At 40.0% G+C, this 20,905-nt stretch overlaps 2 protein-coding genes across 3 annotated transcripts in view; both read right to left on the reverse strand.

Annotated features, from left to right (window-relative positions):
- CRADD (CASP2 and RIPK1 domain containing adaptor with death domain) overlaps positions 1-8,565 on the reverse strand; it is an 81,146-nt gene extending 72,581 nt beyond the window's left edge. The window contains exons 1-2 of one of the 2 annotated variants that reach the window (XM_018071542.2): positions 8,549-8,565; positions 5,004-5,309 (exon numbers count right to left, since the gene is read on the reverse strand). In XM_018071542.2, the coding sequence (XP_017927031.2) occupies positions 5,004-5,301 (298 nt within the window). In that variant the 5' untranslated portion in view covers positions 5,302-5,309; positions 8,549-8,565. Of the gene's footprint in view, positions 1-5,003; positions 5,310-5,840; positions 8,042-8,548 lie in introns of those variants that run through there. The other variant, XM_018071544.3, reaches the window with a different exon arrangement.
- A 10,553-nt stretch (positions 8,566-19,118) lies between these two features.
- On the reverse strand, positions 19,119-20,708 carry SOCS2 (suppressor of cytokine signaling 2; the record flags this gene model as incomplete). The annotated part of the gene is made up of 1 exon (XM_018080614.3): positions 19,119-20,708. A coding segment is annotated over one exon (567 nt), but the record flags the coding sequence as incomplete, so codon positions are not given.
- Between the last annotated feature and the right edge of the window lie 197 nt (positions 20,709-20,905).

The following is a 20,905-nucleotide window of genomic DNA, read 5'->3' on the forward strand; positions in this document are numbered from 1 at the left end:
GCAAATACTCCTTAAACTGTAAAAAAAAAAAAAAAAAGAAAAAAAAAAGAAAAGAAAATCTTACATCCATACACACAACTAACTAAAATGAATACACAGAATGCTCCATAGAACCAGGGAAGTTGATTACTTGTCCATGTCATGATGTCATGATGCATACTGTTAATATTGAGTATCTGCACAAACCTTTAATGCCAGACTTCAGTCTGCGCACTGCAGTCAGGAACAGAGCCAAAGTTGTAAATGTAACACCCGATTTTAGGGGAGATGGGAATGTGGAAAAGAGTTTGGGAAATTTTCCTACCAGGATGCCTTTGAATCTCTCCAGATAACATTTTCTATAGCCTCCAGGCATTAGGATGTGGCGCAAGGGCATTTCTTCATCTCCGGGTCAACCCAGCATGGCCAAGGCTGCTAAGCCCATCCCTTCAGACATACATGGGAGTAAACTCCCCCTTCTGCCACTGGACTATACAAGAGAGGGGAGGGAAAGAAAAGAAAAAACCCACCATTGTGTCCACCATTTCAGCTGCTCTCCTATCTGACATCCAAATGGAAAAGGCAAGAGATCAGGCTGTTTCCTCACTGCATTAGATGGGAGAGGAAGCAGGACAGGAAGAGGGCAGGAAGCAGCCAACAAAAGGCAGAAAGACATACTAAAATTTCCCATGTCCTAATGCTTTTGCATTTGAATCCAAATTCTTAGAAACCCACAATCCAGCTGTGGAAAAAGGACTTTGTGAAAGCTGGGAGGGATGGAAGGCTGTCTGGCTTTCTCAGCATAAGTACATGTTTTGCTTTGTTTTCTATTTGCATGCTTCATCCAAAGCGTTACACAACATGAAGCTTTATATAGCTATACAAGAACACATACTCCCCACACATCCAGGGAGAAACCTCAACCACACTAAAATCTGTTCAAATCAAAAAACCTCACCCAAGTCTAACAGGACCTTAACGTTGACTAGGTACCACAACAACAAAATTGTGCATTAGAAAATATCCCCTGCTTAGTTGCGAGAGTACAGCTTTCCCATGGCAATTCCGTGTAACTCCATGCCCTAAATTCACTAACATTTGCCAGATAACAGCAGCTGCTCCAGGATTCCTCTGGCAAATGCCATATCTCAGACTTTTTTCTTTCTCAGTATGCTGTGATTTTCTGTGGAATGGAGAAATCATCTATACTACAAAGAAGTGCAATAACTAACACTTTTAGAAGTAAATTATTTTATAGCACATGTATTATGGAGAGAAATTTAATACTTGGACCAAGAAATTCCCAAGTGGACAGAGATTAGAAAAATTCTGATAAACAAATGCCATCAAAGCTCATATATTTTTTTAATTCAGTGTAAAAAATATTGGGTAACTGTTTTCTGTTCCTAGAAAGAAGGGAATTCTACTGCCAACAGCTGTAGTTTTTTGTAGGAATTATAAGACTATACTGAAGATTTATGTTCCTGACAAAGGCATAAAGTTATCCAAACTAGGGCAGAAAAAACAGAATAGTCTTTTCCCAATGAAACAGACCCACATTACTTTTGTTAACTCTTACTATGGCAGGAGTTTTGATCTTCAAAACCAGGAACTCATGCTGTGGTTGATGTTCATAATGATTAAGTCTTGCAATGCCACTCTGCACAAGGTGAACTGTTTTATCACAGGTTATTACACAAGCAAGAAAGATACCCTATCATCTTTAAATCAATTAAAGTTATAAATATTTACCTTCAAAAGCACATGACTTTGAATTTCCTCCTTGGGATTTTGGGGTATTAAACAGTGCTTTCCCCACCTTACGATAAGGCTTCCCTAAAGCTCTGGCCATCTGTCAGGTCCACAGGAGAGAGGAGAAAGGTGACCGTAGGCACTAGGCTGTCTTGTGCCTTAAGTAAACAAACAAGGTGAAGGAATCTTGGATCTCTTTGCTGCAGTTATACAGATGCAAGTGGTCCTACCTGCCTGCACATCCCTCTCCTGATTCTCATAGAAAAAGTATTCCTCATGCTCTGCAAGATCAAGGTCTTTTGTGTTCCTTGAAACTACAACAGATAACAGTATACAGAACTATTATTTTTAAGTCAACAGACACTGAGCAATAAATCTCAGGATATCAGTGGTTTTAAGAGTTCATTTATTTGCAAGCAGCCAAACTGGGTTTGAATCCTGAGCCAATTTACAGTTCCACCCTATGCTGTTCCATGAACACTACACCAAGTTACACAACTTGGGAATCAGTAAATCCATTGCCTTGAAAGAATTTGCTCAAAGAGTCATGATGAGTCAGTGGCAGTATCTTGCTTAGGTCTCAGACTTTGGCTTCCATTTTGTAGCTGCTCGGTTCACCAGATCATATTTATACAACAAAGCAAAACAAAATATTTTTTTTCCTGACCTTCTGAAATTGCCATTTGTTTTGTTTGTTTGGTTTGTTGTTTTGGGTTTGATTTTAACTAGGGGAAGAAAATAAATTAAAAGTTTCTAAATAATTACAGTTGTGACTTTTTTTTTTTTAACTAGCAACCAACAAAATATGCTTCTCTGCTGAAGCAAAGATAGAAAGCCTGATCTCTTTGAACAAAATGCAAAATAACCCAAAGACCTACACAGGAAAATCACTGTGCACACGCCAGTTTTAGGTTCAGATAGACAAATCTAATAGTCTACTTAGTCACTGACTTTAAAAACCTGCCATGTAGCCACTGTGAAGTGAAAGACCAAAATAAAACCTTCCTTCAAGGACCAACTTGCTACCAGTCTTTAGTTCTGCAAAGGATCTTTAAAAACTGAGGATATTTTACTTGAGTTAACAGAATTTTAATTAATCATAAACGAGTGAACAGCAAGCATTCAGTTTCCATAGTATATATGATCAAAAAAAAATAATTTAAAAAACTGGGGCCATAAAACCAATTTTAAAAGTTTTAGGATCTAAAAAAAGGTAGTGTGTATGGGGCAGGCTCTTTTCACCACAAACAGATTCTTTAAAACAAATTGCCATTGTCAAATAATCATGTATAAGAACAGTTCCAATAAGGCAGAAGTTATCTAGCATGGCACTAGAGAACACATTTAATTTTAAATATGCTTATAGTTTTATTAGAACCAATGGTTTTTTCCATGCTTAGGGCTAAGCATATGCTCATGTACTCTGCCAAGACAAAAGCTTCCAACTTTGTTGTTAGAATGCAAAGCAAAGCTTTTATCCCAAAGCACATTTTCTTGCATGTAATCAGAGCTGATGATGCCACCATAGTTTCCAATTCATTCCAGGGCGCAGTCAGCACTTATTAGGGCACAGATGGTGCTCTCTTTCCTTGGTTTCTAAAGAACGTGCCTACAAAATCTGCCTCTTATCCTGTTCTTACACTCTGTATTGCCGCAATAAAAATAACAGTAGCCTTTGAGCTAGTCTGGAAGTCTTTTCTAATTTACACACAAAATTTGGCAATAGGATTATCAAGTAGAATCAGCCCACTAGAAACCAAAGAACTTGATATGCTTAAATCCAACACCTTAGTCAACAAACGATGGGAAAAAGCAACCCATAAAACAACAAGAAGAACAAAAATCGGTAACAATTTTTCCACTTGATGGCTGTGTGTTTCTGGAATTGTAAGAATTATTCAACAGCTTAAGCAGCAATTATCCAAGGAAGAAGTTGTTTTGTAAGGCAGATAATGAGCGTTAGCTCAGGATTTGGTCTGAGCAAGGTCTTTTCCAACACATTCAATGCCTTGGTTTGCACTGTGGTGAGAACTTGAAGTGTTTTCCCCTGTAGGCACATAGCATATTTGTTTCCCAATTTTTGAAAATTATTTACTCATTTCCAAGCACACACACAGCAACCTCCACAGAGACCATCAGAAAGACAGCTGTCACAATATTCCATTAAAAATGTCCTAAAGTAAGATAATCTCAGATTTGTCCAGCAGATCTTGGCAAAACATTCTTGAACATGCAGCTGAGATGCAGGTGCACATGATGGTCAATGGGTCTTAGTCACCCATCTTCACAGGCTTTCAGTCTCACACAAAGCACACTGACACTGGAAAAATCACAAGTCGTGCATCAAAATATGTATGACCAAACACAAGTGGGGGAGAGCAGGGGGTGGAGGACTTGGAGATAGATTAATCAGACTGCCTGGAAAGGATGTTCCCAACTGAGGACTATTCCACTATCTCACTGGTAACATGAGGTTAGCAGCCAGTGCATGCTGCCAGAATCTGGGACAAGAAATGTGAATTTTAAGCAGTTGTCTTGACTTCAAAACGGCTTAGCCAATTGCATGCATGGATTGGTAAAGAAATCACTTCTGAACAAACATCAAGTCCATAAAACTAATTTTAGAAGTACATTTAAATGCCAGAGATTTTACCAAATAAGATCATTTAAGACCCACTAAATCAGTTAGCTCCTACATTTGTTTTAAAAATAAGCAATGGCTAGTAATTTTGGAAGTAATGATCCTAGATATTTGTACTCCAGTAAATATAATAAACTAAATAAATCTAAATTACTACCTGGTACTAAATCAAAATTACATCAAAATCATAATAAAAGTAAATAAAAACTCTGTCAGTAAAAATGACCCAGAAACAAATCACTCTAAAACATACATAAACCAAACAATAATCAGATACGGATGGTAAAGAGACTGTTCTGCAGCCAGTCAAAACTACTTTTTATAGTCCACTCCCGTTGAGGTAATGGATTATGGGTCCTCCTATACTCCAGCCTCACCCAAGGCAGCCCCTCCTGCTATCTCCTTGTCTCCTGAAACTCAGCCCTGCTCATGCCCCTAACTTTGCAATATTTCCTGATATTTGCCTGGCTTCCAGGAAATTCAGGCTGTTCCCTTTTCTTGGTATCACAATGCATAACTTGAAATTACTGGTACATTGAATACTTTTAAAATCATGGCTTGAGAACAATAACAGCAACAACAATCAAAATACCAACCTTCAAAATACCAGCAACAACAATCCTGGCCTTACCTGAAGGACCTTGTACTGTCATTTCCTTACGCTTCATCATCAGCTTGTCTTTAACCCATGGGAACTCCTGTAAGGAATCCAAGAACACTTCAAAAGCTTTGGGTCCTCTGGTGGGGAGAATATCAAGGAGCATCATAGTTTTCCTCTGACTGGTGGTTTGGGCTTTTATTTCTTGAACATGACTGTCTGTAAGAATCCCTTCTTGGAAGAGATACTGAACAACAAGTCCATCCACCAGCACCTCTGCGCAGAGCTCAATGCGCAGGGAGCGTAAAAGCTGCTTATCTCTGGCATCCATCTGGTAACCTGGAATGTGAGACAAGGAGTAAGGAAACGTATAAAGATTAAAACACTGAGACCTTTAACATCCAGAAGTGATGTTTGAACATTCAGAAGAGATGTTTTGACACCTGTCAACCTTCAGAAAGAATTACAAATTCAGAATCACCAGCCTGGACAAACTGTTAATGATCCCTATCATCTTCTTTCTGCTCAGATTTCACTGTCTCACAAGGTAAAATGCAGCCATTTCTGGGAAATATTAGACAAGAATAGAACCTTTGGTATTGTGAAGCCAAGTCCTTTGTTGGAGTGAAACCCACGCCACGTAATCCCGCTCACTAACTGGCTAAGGTCCACATTAAAGGCAGCTAGAGCACTTGCCAGTCCTTAAGAGACTCTAACCCTAAAAATTAAAGAGATGTCACAACTGACCACTGATATAATTACAAAAGCAGCAGCAGGACTGGTAGATGCACCAGAGCCAGGCAGCAGCAGCAGGGACAGCAGGAGGTAGCTTTGGCCTGCATTTTAAGTTTAGAAGGGGTAGAAACGCACCTTATGCACCAGGTCGTTCTCCCCCCAGATCATCCTGGAATAGTGCTCTGGAGCTTGACTGATCTGATGATGAGAAACTTTCTTCAAATTTCCATCTCAAATTTATCCACCTTCCATTTATAGGCATTTTTTTCTGCCAAAATTGTTCTTTAGCTTAAGAAGCTCTTTTCCCTCCCTTCTAATGTGTTCACAGTAAGCAATCAGATGCCCTTTGCCAGCTTCCATTTTACTTGACTAACACTCTGATGAGATAAAAGCCAAAAAAGATGCATTTTACAGTCACTCTACAGAACAAGAGTCAAGGACCAGAGACCCAAGATCATGACAGGAGTCTATATCAGACCTATGAACCAACTCAAGATGTCTAGTCTAATCCTTAATGACAAACATATCCTTAGGGCCATTAATGATACTTGAAAAGGAAAGTGACAGGACAATACAATGAGATACTTTCTCATTACTAAATAATGAAGTCAAAAAACTGCAGTAGGTGTTGTGATTACCGCAAGAGGGTTTCTAATAATTAAACTAGAAGCTGCTGTTTGAACAGCAGAAACTCTGCTTCATTCAGCTTGAGGATACAAGGCGAGACAGGAATTTTCAAAGCTTTTGTATGAATCCTGCTGAAGTCTTTTTATCATCAGAGGTGCCTAATGACTCCCAGGGCCCCATCAGAGGTTTTTTGGTTGACCTGGTTGTTAAAATCTAGGGCAGGCAACCAACAAAACATATCGGCATGCAAATGGCACCTTGGTCAGAATGCAAGGGCATAGCACCATGAGAGAGAGACTGGAAAACCCTGTCTGTGACATCCTCTGATAAAGCCACTTTCCGAAAATGCTTGCACTGAGAGCTAAAAGCACTGCTGGAAGGCACTTTCCCAGAGGACCTTCCTAGGTTACTCGGTGCATTTCTCATATACTGAAGTGAATTTCAAGGTGCTTACCTTGTGTCTAGGGATCATGTGGGAATCAAGTAACAGCTATCCCAGCACATATCTTTAAGAAATGCTAATTTGCTAAGCATAGCTCAAACATCAAACTCCATCATGGACTGAGACAATATTGCAAGGAAGAAGCAGGAAAAAGAGCAGGCAAGAAAGAACTGGATTTCCCCACTTGATGTTAGGAGGCTAATTTTGGAGAGGTGAAGCTGAAGACTCTGGTCTCCAACACATAGTACCTTTACACTACTGGAAGGTATCTCTGGACAAAAATTCAGGCAGTAAATCCCACTGCTTCTCCCTTCTGGAATGCCCTTGAGCTCACAAAACACTTGCAGAGTTCAAGACAGACATCCAGCAGCAGCTCTGAGGGTGTTATCTCAACCCAGGCAAAAATCTCTTTCAGATGCTACAAAACTCTTGTGCTTCACATTCTGCACAAGCCACTTGTGAGAGTCCCCATCCAGCAGCCTCCCCACCCATGTGCTGGATGAGAATCATTGAGTTCTCCAGTCACTGTGCAGCACTTGATGAGTTCCTCTTTTTCATGACCAAAGCAGCCAACACTTTTCAAAAACAAGCTCTTACCAAACATCTCAGTTTGCACCTCTGGCTGCTGAAAAATGCCTGTTAAGCCATGAATCTGAAGGAGGAATCTTGCTGACTGCAGAGTGCACACAACTGAAGTTGTAAAGTCCTGGCATTGTCCTAATAAACTTCCAGGATGGGGTGTACTGCTTTCTAAGGTCTTTTTAAAGATTAAGTACTTCTTTTTGTGTGTTTACAGTGTTGGGACAGAGCTTAGTGCAACACAGAATTAATTTAAATTCATTTTAATCACAGGCTATAGCTAGGGATGCAAAGTAAGCTCTGAACTAAATTTTGTGTAGGAATTCCATGGAAAATGAAAAAGATGAGATGTCCATTGACCCAAAAAAAGACATGGCTCAAACCCTTCCCAGATACTTCTGAAAATTGTTCTTTTCCATTGTAAAGCCAAATTCTAAGAAACGCAGTCCATGTCCTGCTGAATGTGCACAATCCTTGATTCATCACCACACCAACACAAGCAGGTCTGCATTTTTTCAAATCTGACACAGAATCTGGCCATGAATGGAGATAAAACTTTTGATAAAAGCCCTTTCTGATTCTAAAAAGGCACATCCACTTCTTGGCTACAAAAACTTCGGCGTTTTCGCTAACACCAACTGCAACGGGCTGCTCATGACTCCCACGTGCGTTCCCATACGCCTGCTTAGCTAAGGATTAAGTCTCCCCTGCCTAACCCACGAGTGATTCTGGCTATTCACAGCACGCCTACGGGTTAAAAATATATCACTAAAAAAAATCAGGTTTTGCTTTTAACTCCTTCCCTGCAGCTGAGGTCTCGACGCTGCATCTCCTGCAACAGCCAGGGCTTGGTTGCCGCCACCCTGGCCCCGAGCCCCTGCCGGCAGCAGCCGCCCTCCGGCCTTCCCTCCGGCACCGGCTGCGGCAGAGGAGGCGGCCCGAGACCGCCCCGCGGAAGCCCGGCCCCTGCCTCGGCCCCGGGGCGCCACCGAACGGCTCCTCGGCAGCGCTCTCCCGCTTCCCCCTGCGCGGCGCCCGGGCGGCGGGCGGGGCGCCGAGCCGAGCGAGCGAGCCGAGCCGAGCCGGGCCGAGCCGAGCCGAGCCCGAGCCGAGGCCGAGCCGGGCGAGCCGGAGCGAGCCGGCCGGGCCGCCGGCAGCGCTGGGCCGAACGGCCGCCGTCCCCCTCCCCTACTTAGCGAGGGCAGCGCGGAACTCCCCGGTAGGGCGCGGAGCCCGCGAGCCTGCGCGGCCGCACCATCTGTGGGGAAGGCGAAGCGCGCTCCGCCGGAAGCGCCGCCGCCGCCCTGCCGGGCCGGCCGAGGAGGGGCGGCCGCCGCCGCCATGTCAGCTGTGGCAGCGCGCGGGAGCGGCGGTGCGGGCGGCCCTGCCGCCGGCTGGGGGGTCCGCCGTTGCCCGGTGCCGCGGCGGGGGGTCTCCACGAAAGGGGCCTCTGTCCAGGAGTTCAGAGGACCTGCTGCGCTCTCGGCGTCTGGGTGGTGGGGGTGTTCAGCGAGTGGAGGGGTTGTATCCAAAATTAAATCAGAAATTACGACATTGGAGTTTTAATGGCATTAGAAACAGCTGATGCCATTACTCTCTAGGAATATTGGTTCCTATTTGCAAGCGTTGCGCTAAGCCGAACTTCATCCCGGTGCTGTATCGTCATATCAAACACAGAGAAGTATTATATGGACTACTATACATATTTGGCTTCATTACTTTCATCTGAGCAGCCTAAAAATGAAGAAATTTTGATAGATGAAAACCGTTTACTAAAGTGAGTGCCAGCCTGTGTCTACCACAGTGCTGTGCACATTCTGGTCATTTTATTAATCTGGTCGTTTTATTGATTACTGAATACAGTATTATTGAATGCACATCATTTTATATGAATATCTGGAACCAAAATATGGTAGAAGAGAGATGACTATGATTCACAGAGCTATAAAAATGAGGCGGTATCACTTTCTGTCACATACCATGGAAGAACTTTTTTCCGTCTTTACGTAGGTGTCAGGTGTTACACGTGATTGAGTGCTGTCAGCCCTTTTTCTTTCATGTTGGGACCGCAATAGCGATGAAAGAAAAAAAAAAAGATCCTGCAGTGCTGGAACGTGCTACCTTGAAGCTATAGGCAACCACAGCGAGCAAGCTGTGGTCCGCACAGCATGCTAATGCCTACCCTCTGGAAAAGCAGGAAAGGTGGTGGCTGCAGCTGCTGTTGACGCCGTGTGAATCTTATTTGTACACTCAGTTTAGAGTAATTGTACAGATTTAAGGGTATTTGGAAGTTAGTTATGGAAACCTTTATGTGCTTTTCCTAGATACTGTACCCAGGAAATACTTGCCATAGAAAAATATGACCAAAAGTAGAGCTTGCATACTGCATATCCTTAACATGGTATTTATCTACAAGTCTTTACATAAAGATATGCAATCACTCTGAGAAAGCTTAAATCTTTTTCCTTTGATTTTCCTGTGTCTGACACCAAAGTTGAGAATTTATGTGAACACCATGTAAGTCAGTCTTAAAATCAAAGTTTGTATGCTGGTTTTAAGAAATGTTTTTAAAAATATATACATTTATTGTGTGGCCAGCTTCTGCAGAGATACTACTTGCTTGGCCATTTTAAAGCAGTGTTTTGGTTTGATTGACATAACACTTGTATTTACTATTATTTCCAGGCAGTAAATTTGATACGGGGGTTAAATTGCTTGTGAATAATTCTTATTCCAATACATCTAGTAAACCGAGGTAAGTGTTTTTTTGTCTCAGGCACACCTGTTAGTCTTCTAGGAACACAGACATAAAGAATTTAAATACTCCTGTGGGTTATTTCAGAGAGGTGCATTAACATATTTACCGTGACCTTGACAATACTGGAAACCACACAAGTAAGTCATCTTTGGGAACTCTGAGACCAGAAGTATGCTGCTATTGTAGCCAAAGTACAACTGAGGTGGTTTTAAATTTTCTTGTCATGGATAGTCTGTATTAGTAGTTGTGAGAAAATATATTTGTAAACAGCACAGAGCAGCACCAGGGAGCAGAGAACACCATAAACCATCTCTATGATTGTTTCTCAGCACAGCAGTACACACCTACTGAAAGTTTCCTTTCTTGGGTTCTTGTACTTCTGTCAGCTTTGTTTTTGTTTTTTTTTTTTTTTCAGTCATGATCTAAGGAACTGTATTTTATGTGGAATTGGAGTGACCAAACTTGGAGACTTCACAGAATCACATCATTGCAATCCTGACAGCTACATGTAATAGCAGATAATGTGCCTGCATTTTAAAATAGAAAATTAGGACAAGCAGTTAAATCACTTGCATTTACTATATCTTTTTGCTAGATGAGGCAATTAAGATTATTTATTTTATACTGTCCAAGAAAGACTTAGAAAGTTAGCAAAACATATGGATATACACAGAGCAGCTCCAGATTCCACTCAAGTAAATTATAGCAGTTACTCATCAACATTTAGTCATCCCTTTGCTTGCAGTCTGAACAGAGATACAAAGAAGGAAACAGATAAGCCTAGGAAGGAAGAGGATAGCAGCAGAAGTCCAAGTCTGATTAAAGGGGAAATGTGATGTTTCCTTTTTCTTCCACTAATTAATAACCAGTGCTGTAAATTTACTTAGCAGAAACTGTGAATGTGCTACTGGTGTTTTGGGTTCATCTTTAGCAATGCAACCCAGCTGTTGATTATATACTACAGTTACAGGATAAGAATGCACACAGGTAATACTTTAAGTCCAAGGAGAGAAGCCCTTAAGCTCTTTATTTCAGTTCCATTTGGGTTCAGCCCTCACAAAGTTCTCCCAGTTCAGTTCCGGTCCAAGTTCAACAAAACTTCAGAAAGATGATTTAGTTCTATTCCAGTTTTAAGGACAAAAAAAAAAATAAAAATATATGCATATATATATATGTATGTGTATATATATACACACGCATGTGTGTATATATATAAAATATATATATGTGTGTATATGTATAAAATACATATTTTATATTTATTTATTTATACATATTTTTGTATCTATTTGAGCCAGTTTGGTGTCAATTCAGTATCCCACTAACTGCACAAATCTCATAGTCAATCCTGCACATCGCTATCATCAGACTTTTAGACTTAAAACCTTTTCTGTCTGGTCCTGCAGACTGAGGGGTCACCAGCGGTCGTCAGCTTTTAAGGACTGCTGAAGTCAGGGTCACAAGTCCAAATCTGTGGGAACCAAGCTATCCAGTATCTCTTCTCTTTACATGGGGGATATTCCAGGTCATAATGGCAGATTTTTACAATTATTACACACTTTTTTAAAGCTCACTTTTAAGTGCCAAATCTTTTTAGAAACTTTGTGCTAGTATAATGAATTTTTTTAAATGGTTTATGCTAATTAGTCAAGCTGTATTCAAGCATGTATGTATTTTCTTTGTTCTCTTTGGACTAGTTGGTTTCTGCTGATAACAAGAGCCTAAATGTTTTTAAAACTAGTGCAAGCAGATTTAATCTATTAGGATTATGCTGTTTTCAATTGTCTGTAGGACAGCATTCCAGCTTTAAGGACAAAGGAAAAAATATGAGCCTCTAAATTTGTTTATTAAAAACACATCTAATTGGTTAAATCTCTCACAAAACCTCAGAAATTAAGATGGAAAAAAAGAAACTTATTGTATGCTTGTCTGTCATTTTTAGAAAGAAAAGCACAGAAAAGATTTCTTATGTGATGTATCTCAAAAACAGTGTTAAAATATGTGTCAGGGTGGGCCAAACTTGGTGGTCTTCAGGTAAGATGAGGGTCTTGCAAGCCATTGCTGTCTACTGCTGTCCCAGACAATAATCCCATCCCCTCCCTTCCTCCCTCTTCCTCTTCACCCTGGTCCCCATTGTACTCCCCTTTGCAAGCGTGGGTGTCCGTAATGCCAATGTCCAGGTCTCCTGTGCCACTCACCAAACAACAAGCTGGTGCCAAGGAAGGGAAGGTTTTGGTATGGAAAGTTTGCCCAAACTGTAGACCAAAATTTAGGCATGCTGTGCTGGGTGCTGGCAGGGTTTGAGGGCATTAGGTGGTGGGCTGGGAGGGAGTGTTGCTCTTCAGGTGGCATTTGCTACTCCAAAAATAATTCCTTATCGTTCCTAAGAAAAGATGATGGGCAGGACTGAAGTGCATCACTGAAGGGGACCAGCTGGGCTGCTGCTTAATTATTCTGATACTCCATGATTTCCATTCATTTAAACAATAAAGGCTTTAAATTAAATGCAGTTCAAAGAGAAGAATGAAAACATAATAGGTGACACATCATGAACTTCCTTAAAAGTATTATTTTATTAAAAGGCATGTCCAGCATGTAGGTAAAATATAGCACAGAAAGTTTTAAAATATCTTAAACCAGGTTTAAAGTGACCCTGTAGCGTCTATACATTTACATTTGCTTCAATAATAAAAATAAGTGTTTATTAGCAGTACTGCAGTGAATTCTTAATGCTGTTTACTTTGATATAAATAATCTGTAGCAAAAAGTTGAGTGACAAGTACTTATAAAAAAGAAACAGGCATCAAATGCAAAACATTTGCATACATTCCAGAAAAAAAACTCCAATGAATTGTAATAAAAAACTTGTAATTAATATTTGCCAAACATGACTCAGTATGTCTCAGAATTTTTAGTCCATTTTCTTTAAATACATGAATTAATGTAGTTCTCTGTTTATTTTTAATTTAAAAATGCTTTGAGGAGACAGATGAAATATTACAAGTCTCTTATTATTTATTATTTATTCCAGACTTATGAAGTTATTTTTAAATGTAAAGCACCATTTTAACAATGTGAGAACAAAGAAAATTCACTAATTAGCCTGAAAATCAAACATTGACAAATAACTAAAATGATTTTAAGATTCAAGTCTGAAACCTTTTCACAAAACCAACTTATTTTGTTCGCAAATTACAGCATATGAAATGGTTCTCTAGCATTTTACATAAAAGACTGGAAGGTTGGTTTTATTCAGGGGGAGAGTAATTATTGCTTTTTGTAATCTTCCTTTTTTTAGGATTTGAACTGGACAAACCCTTCAGTTAAAATTTCACTTACTCTATTTTGTTCCCTTTCAAAATGAAACCTGCCTGCATTCAGGCTAGTGAAGCAGCCTGCAGTAGGCACTGCATCCTCCATCAGGGGAGTTAAACAGATGAATTTCTAGAAAACAGTTATCTTCTCACAGCCAGTTTCTCTTGAAGACAACACACGCCTGAAGCACTTCAGCTCACGAAGGAGCTGTGATGCCACTTCCACTGCAATATAGTTAGACAAGGATCTCACTTTCTTAACTTACTTCTCTCTTTCTACCAATGCAGCCAAAGATACTGCCATCATTGCAGCTTAAGTTCCTACTAATGTTAATTGAAATATAAGCCACTTTTCACCCTATGCTGATAAATTACAAAATGTTGAGTCCACTGCCCACTTTACAGATGGAAAATTGCAGCTCAGTCTTGTTTCTGTTCCTAAAGAAAATGGACCAAATTAAATCCCTTGAACAGTAACAGTTGATCCACAACTTATTCTGCTCTGCATATGCATCAAACAGCACACTGGGTAAGAAAAAAGCAAACGTATGACATGTAATATAGGTGTCTGGAGCAATCTCTCAAATCTGGAGACCCCCCCCCCCGAGACAAACATAGTGTGGCTACAGGACTCAGCTGAACAGATCCTATTTTAGGGCTGCAACCTGAAGAGATACAGTTAAACTGTAACAAAGCGTTCTGAAAAGGTATTTTACAGCTTTCAGCTACCAGATTTACAACTATTTTCTATATAACTCCTGTTATCAAGCCTGATCCAAATAATCTCAAAAGAAGAATTTGCGTGGAGCTTTGAATCTTTCCCCACATTTAACATACCTCTGCATTTATTATTTGTTAACCAACAGTGCACCAAATTGCAAACCTCAAATATGAAACTTCAATTATGGAACAATTTGACCAGAATCAAAAAGATTTACTTACATAAACCCTGCCTGCTAGAGAAAGAAAAATCAAAACAGAACCATTGAGTTTGTGGGGAGTTTTTTAAATGTATTTTGCTCTTTGCAGCACTCAGCACTAAACTTTTCCTGGATAGTATCTGCTTGAAGTTTTTCCTACTAAATGCCTTCACAGAATCGCAGAATATGCTGAGTTGGAAGGGACCCATAAGGCTCATTGAGTCCAAATCTTAACCCTGCACAGGATCATCCCCAAGAGTCACACCATGTGCCTGAGATAATCATCCAAATGCTTCTTGAACTCTGTCAGGCTTGGTGCTGTTACCACTTCCCTGGGGAGCCTGTTTCAGTGCCCAACCACCTCCTATGCTAATATAAATAGCTTTTGCTCTGGTATTATATTCCTCCTTAATACCATAGAAAGGAGTGGTATTATTTTGGTATTTCAGTTCCTGGAGAGTTACTGGCTTCAGCTCTGGAAGAAAACAAAATGTAACACAGGTGCAATCCCTTTTTAAAACAGGATCTAAGTAGAAAAAAATTCACAATTTATCAGGCAGATTAAACACCATAATTATGGTGATATGTTTTTACATTTCTGTAGACTTTATCAGAGGCACTGGCTGCTTCAAAGCCCTGTAGATAACCTGATTAATAAACACAGTTAATACCTCCCCTGGTTTGGTAACCCTGGTACCAGGACAGACTGATTTTGCTAGAAGCTTTTTTTTTTCCTGAAATTCAGTTATCTAGACGGACTTTGTTTATATGTGGATTCAAACTGTGCTGATACTTGTTATCCCCCTGGACCTTTAATCTCTACTAATAACACATTTCAGTATCATACTCATCCTGATGGTTAGTTATTTGATACACCTTGTGAGAAGTGCCACCTCTCACAGAAGTTGCTGACTCTTCCACGTTCTTTCCCTTCAGTCCCTTTTCAGACATGAAATTCCCTCCTTAGCAAGCTGAGTAGTTCCTCATCTGTTTTCCTGGCAGCTGTATTTCACCTAGTTTGTAGCGTGCCCTCTGTCTAAGACAGCACATAAGGACCAGCAATGGTCAGCACCTGATGCCCTTCATGGCCTTGGGCAGCACCAACTCTGCCTCATGGTCCCCCCTTCAGAGATATTCAGCCCCCTGTAGAAATCACTCCATTTCAGCACTACTGTGGCAAATCACTTTGTTGTAAAGCGAGCTCAGACCATGATGACTGCAGTGGAATGCTGTTTCCAGGCATTTTCAGTCATGCTAATGGCTTAGCAAAATACTGAGACCTGCTGAATTTAACACTAATAAAGAAGTGGTTTTCAGGAGCTAGGCTGAGATACCAAAGTAGCTTGTCGTATTCACTTCCTTTGTATATAAAGAACTAACAAGCTCAGACCTTTCAACTAATTTCTGGTTATTCTATTTGGAATTTGTTTGATTTAGATACTAAAAGTTTCTTTTATTTCTATAGTTTTATCTAAATAAAATTCCTCCTTTTGATAAAGTTTCTTATGATTGAGAATTAACAATACCATTTTTAGAATCCCTTAAGCCATTGTTTCCTCTAGCAGTAAATATGACACTTAGATTCATTTTAATGACAGTGAAGTCAGCAGAAATTTTATTTTACTTTATTTTCAATGACCCTTAGACGTGTTACCCCTGTCTAAAGATCTCTCTTCCCATTTCCATCATGTGTTTTGGCTTAAGGAGAGCAAAGCCCTGACACCACTCGACTTACTTTCCGCTAGAGCCTAAGCTTATAGACGAAGGAAAAATCCATAGGATTGTTATCAGGAATACAAGAAGAAGCTCTTGAATAGAACATGTAAGTAAATAAAGTTTTTTACAATCTTTAGCAAGATAATTTACCTGCAGGAACATTTTGCTAAGACATGGGAGCTGGCTAAGGTACAGGAATTCATGCAACTACAGAACCCTGTCCTTTGTACTGTATGTAGATTCTGTTTCCTCAAGGTGATGAGACTTACTAAGAGTCTCAGATTATAAAGCTCCATCATTTCTAGTGAAGAGTAAGTTCTGCATTGTTTTAAGATATTAAAAAAGCCCTCTGCCCCCATATTCTAGTGAACAATTTTTCCTTCTTGCTAATAATTATATATTGTTTATCTAGAATGGGGTTACATAAAATATAATAAGGACAATACAGATGAGATCAGATTAAAATAAAATCACTTCTAATGTAAATTACTGGGTGCAGCTGCTTGGATACGTTTCCACTCTACCCATTCATCTTGTATTTGAACCATTTTCTGTCTCTGGTGATAACACTACCAGCAGGAAAGTACCCATACAACTAAAATGCTGCCATAGTTCACACTTCTGCTAGGTTTAGTGCTAAATGAAATACTGTCACCAATTCTATTTTCATCATTCATCTTGCAATTACGTTTGGTTTGGTTGTTTGGGGTTATTTTAAGCATCACCTTTTAGGATTGTAGGATTCTCAGTTTTCCTTTAATTAAAATAAAGATGTTTTCAGCAACTAACATTCCAGGTACAAGCTGGAAAATCTGAAACCTCAAGACTCAAATACTAAAAACTAAACCAACACATGGGGGTGAGAAAAAAGGCTTAGGATTAAAGTCCTTATCATGATTTTTGGTTGACTCATGGGCATTGAATGTGTGAAACTGGCTTCACTGAACACTCTGTACTAGGATTCAAGATGATATATATCAGTTAGAAGTAATTTTTGGAATCTGAAGAGCCAGCAATTTAAAAGCTAGTGCTGCAAACAAGCCACAACATCCAGAAAGAAAGAAAAAAAAAGAAAAAAGGCACTGAAACTGTTTTAAAATATTTGAACAACATGATCATGACTAAAAATTCACGAAGTCTGCATGCAAGATCTTTGCACCACTGTAATCCAATCATGTGCTATCCTTGGATTTTTTGTACCAGAACAAGTCCTTCCTCTGTGCTGCATTAGAAAGAAGCCAAGCTTTCAGCAAGCTATAGTGCAGTTTAGTTTTACTAGTGCAATGCATCAACCCTAGGACTGGCATCCTAATGAGGACAAGAACCGTGCTTTCATGCAAAGAGGACTAGTTCCCCCTCCAGTCTGTTTAAAATACTGTTCACTGCTTCGAGCACACCACAGCTACAGACCCTGCTTTTCCTCACAGGAATTAATACAAATGACATGAAGTCAGTATGCTTAGTGTTTGGTGACTTGATTCCACATGACAGTAACTAATCTTGATTATTTACAAGAATCACCACCTTTCACTTTACTAGCACTCCTCGTCCTCAGCCTACCATTTGCCCTTGTGCTTGGGAGAACTGCTATCAAGAAACCCAGCAAGCTTCCCTGCATTTGCCCCATGTTGCTCCTCAGAGCTTGGCTCTGCCGTGGGGTACACTTGGCCTGTGTGTGCTTACAGTAGGCTGCCAGCAATAAGCCATAAATTATTTCTTATATTTGCAATATAGCAGTCTCATTGCACTTATCCTCTCAGTCTGCTTGCTCCAGCATTGGTATTCATGATTTTAAATCCTCAGAGACTCCAAGCATATCACCTTGACTGAAAATGCACGGTAGTAGAAGGTTAACATAGCAGCAGATTAGAGTGTTTCTAACTGTGACAGAAGTTATTCCATATAGCAGCTCTCTCACTGCAAGGTAGAGCTAGACAAGAACTGTGAGAAAACAGATTCTTCAGAATGAAAAGTGTTCCCAGGCATATGGTTCTTTCACAGGCTCTGCTCACAGGAAAAGCTCCTCAGCCTAGGGTGGCAGATCCTAGCAAGGCTGACGAGAAAAATTGTGTGATTATAACACATACCTGGAATACAAGTCTTCTGGGATGGGAACCAAAGGGTGGTCACCATGTAATGTGAAAAATTTCCAACTACATTTTGGCAGGACATGAGGAAAATGTTACATAACAAAATCCTTTGTTTTGTTTTTCAGGAGAAAACTCCCCCCATTTCTACACTAAAGCTTGCATTAAAAATGGGGACAGAAAATTTAATCCATGGAGGAGGAGAAAAGCTGCCTTTTCCACAGAGAGAACATATCAAGTATCTGGCATACCAAGGAACCATCCAATCTGCCTCAGGTTCTTGGTATCTTGTTTTCCTGAATGGCTCTTCTACTCATTTCTGCCAGCATGTTACTGCAAAATTGAGAGGATAATACTGGGAATTTAGATGCCACAAATAAGCTGGTCAGTGCCCCAAAGTTTATGAGAACGGTACAACAGAGCAGTAAAATCACAAAGAAAACAAGAAGATTATTTTATGCTATTTCTACTTCAGCCTGGGCAGAGCTCGATTATAGCAAGTCTTGACAATCCTCCTTGTTCAAGCACAGGTCCTTGCTTTAATTAACAAATAAGCTAGGGAAAGAGCTAAACCTATGAATTTGTTGACTGAGGATGAATCTATGTCCTTGTCTCTCTTTACTGCTCTCCTGCTATTCTCATCCTGAGTATTTCTTCTATTAAATACTTCACATTTAATCTGAGGAATGGGTACTGAGGGTCTTAGTCCCCTCCTCCCATTTGGAAGACTGCTGTAACAGAAAAAGCAAGGTCCTATGCTAATACTTAACTACAGGAATTCAGCTGGCAGCCTCTAAGCCACTAATCTGAACGTAATCCAGCTATACCACAAAGGCAAAGCAGGAGTATTCATCCTCACTGATACATGTGCATTTATCTGAGTATTAACTGGGAAAATTATATAGGTTCATAAGAGCCCTGTTTCCTCAATAATAGCAAATCGATACATACAAAAATTGGGAGATTGTTGTGCAATTTGATTTACTTTATTGAGTAATAGTCTGATAGCTACAATGGTGAATTAGAAGTAAAAAAAAAAAGGAAAGAAGAAACCCAACCACCTCAAAACAAACAAACAAACAAACAAACAAAACAAACAAACAAAACCCAAATCCTATTTCCCCATATTTTGGGAAACAAGCTGAAGAAAACATTCTACACTGTAGAAAGACAGCTGTAACTGCTGATATCCATGTTTTGACATTGGAACTGAGCAACTGCAAGTCTGCAGCCTACAGTCTTAAAGCCTCAACCAAAAAAGGCTTAATAGTAATAACATGGATATATCACCACTGTGAAGATGTTAACATGTTAAGGATTCTGGGATACCAATCTGGTATAATCAGCAACATACTGGGTTCCTGTGAAAGATGTGGCATTTCTTCTTAAGGTCAGCCTTTAGAGAACTTTGAAAAACAATGTTTTAAACTGATTACTTACAGTATCCTTTGCTTGCAGAAAAGCAAGAGAATAGTTCAATAAAACTGAATACATGATCATTTTCTGACTGGATTTGATTAGTTGCATAACTTCAGCAAGATTATCACAGTGTGATCTAGTTAAGCTTTTAGGATTATATGAACACCAGCACCAAATTAATCTTGGAATCAGACAAGTGAGATACTTGTGAACTCTCATACGTCTCTGACCACTTCTGCAGTCTCTCCCAGTCCCACTGCTTCAGTAAGCATTGGATAGTTAGTGCAGCATTTTATGCCATTGACAAAGCAACACAATCTGGATAGATTCCTGACTTCTCTCTCCTTGCAAGAATAGCATGCCACCTTGTTGAACCCTCAAGGATGCAAGTTGGGATTATCCTACATAAAGTCTCCCTTTGTGGCATCTGAAATAAAAACCTTTTCCCCAGAACTGCCACTGTTTTGATAGTGAATTCCATGTGGAGTTGTACAAGTAGTTACTCAGTTCTTTGGCTGATTTTAAGAATTGCATTCAAAAGTTACTCTATGTTAGAGGCATTTAGAAAATATATTTATACCTGGTATTGATACTCTTTCAAGTACTCTTTTAGTCTTGTTGGTAATGGCAGCTCCCAGATCTGATTTGTACTCTTGTTTATAGCTATTCTGCAGCGGTGTTGCAGAGACGGAGCGGACGTATAGAGGGGTTTGTTCAAGTAAAGATGAACTGTTCCATTTGAAGGTGTTTCAGTTCTGTCCTTGCACATAAGAACATAGTACTCAATCAAATGCACAACGCTGTTGAACTGTTTAAGTCTAGATCTGACACAAGTGATAGAATCCAGTCTAAACTTGCCATCTTGATATTCTATACGTAGATTGGTCGGTCCCGCTGATGTTTTTACTGAAATAGTCAGTAGATACTCTGAATGTGAACTATCCCTAACCAAAAAGGTTCCTTCGGGGGCATCCTGTAATCTCTCTTTGGCTTCAGCAACAGTCATGTTGCCCCAGTACCATCCTGTTAAAAAGTGAGAAAAAAAAAGGGATTTGTTTATTCCTGTTTGTTTAAAAAGTTGCTCTTTAGCTGATATACTTGTAGTCACCCATTTCCTTTGTTGTTTGAAAGCTAAAGTCCTGCAGGCACAATAAAATTTTTATTTGCTATTTAAATCCATTTGCTTTACAATGCGTCTCGTTCTGACAGAGTCGTTCAGGTCACCCTTTATTTTCATATCTATGCATACACAGGCACAAACTTTCCCGCAGCGTCCTGCGAGGCAGACACGGGAGCCGCGGATCCGGCGGGCCGCCCCGAGGCAGCAGGGACGCGTCC

Source organism: Manacus vitellinus, unplaced genomic scaffold (genome assembly GCF_001715985.3).
Source record: "Manacus vitellinus isolate BGI_N305 unplaced genomic scaffold, ASM171598v3 scaffold_5_pilon, whole genome shotgun sequence".
Lineage (NCBI taxonomy): Eukaryota > Metazoa > Chordata > Aves > Passeriformes > Pipridae > Manacus > Manacus vitellinus.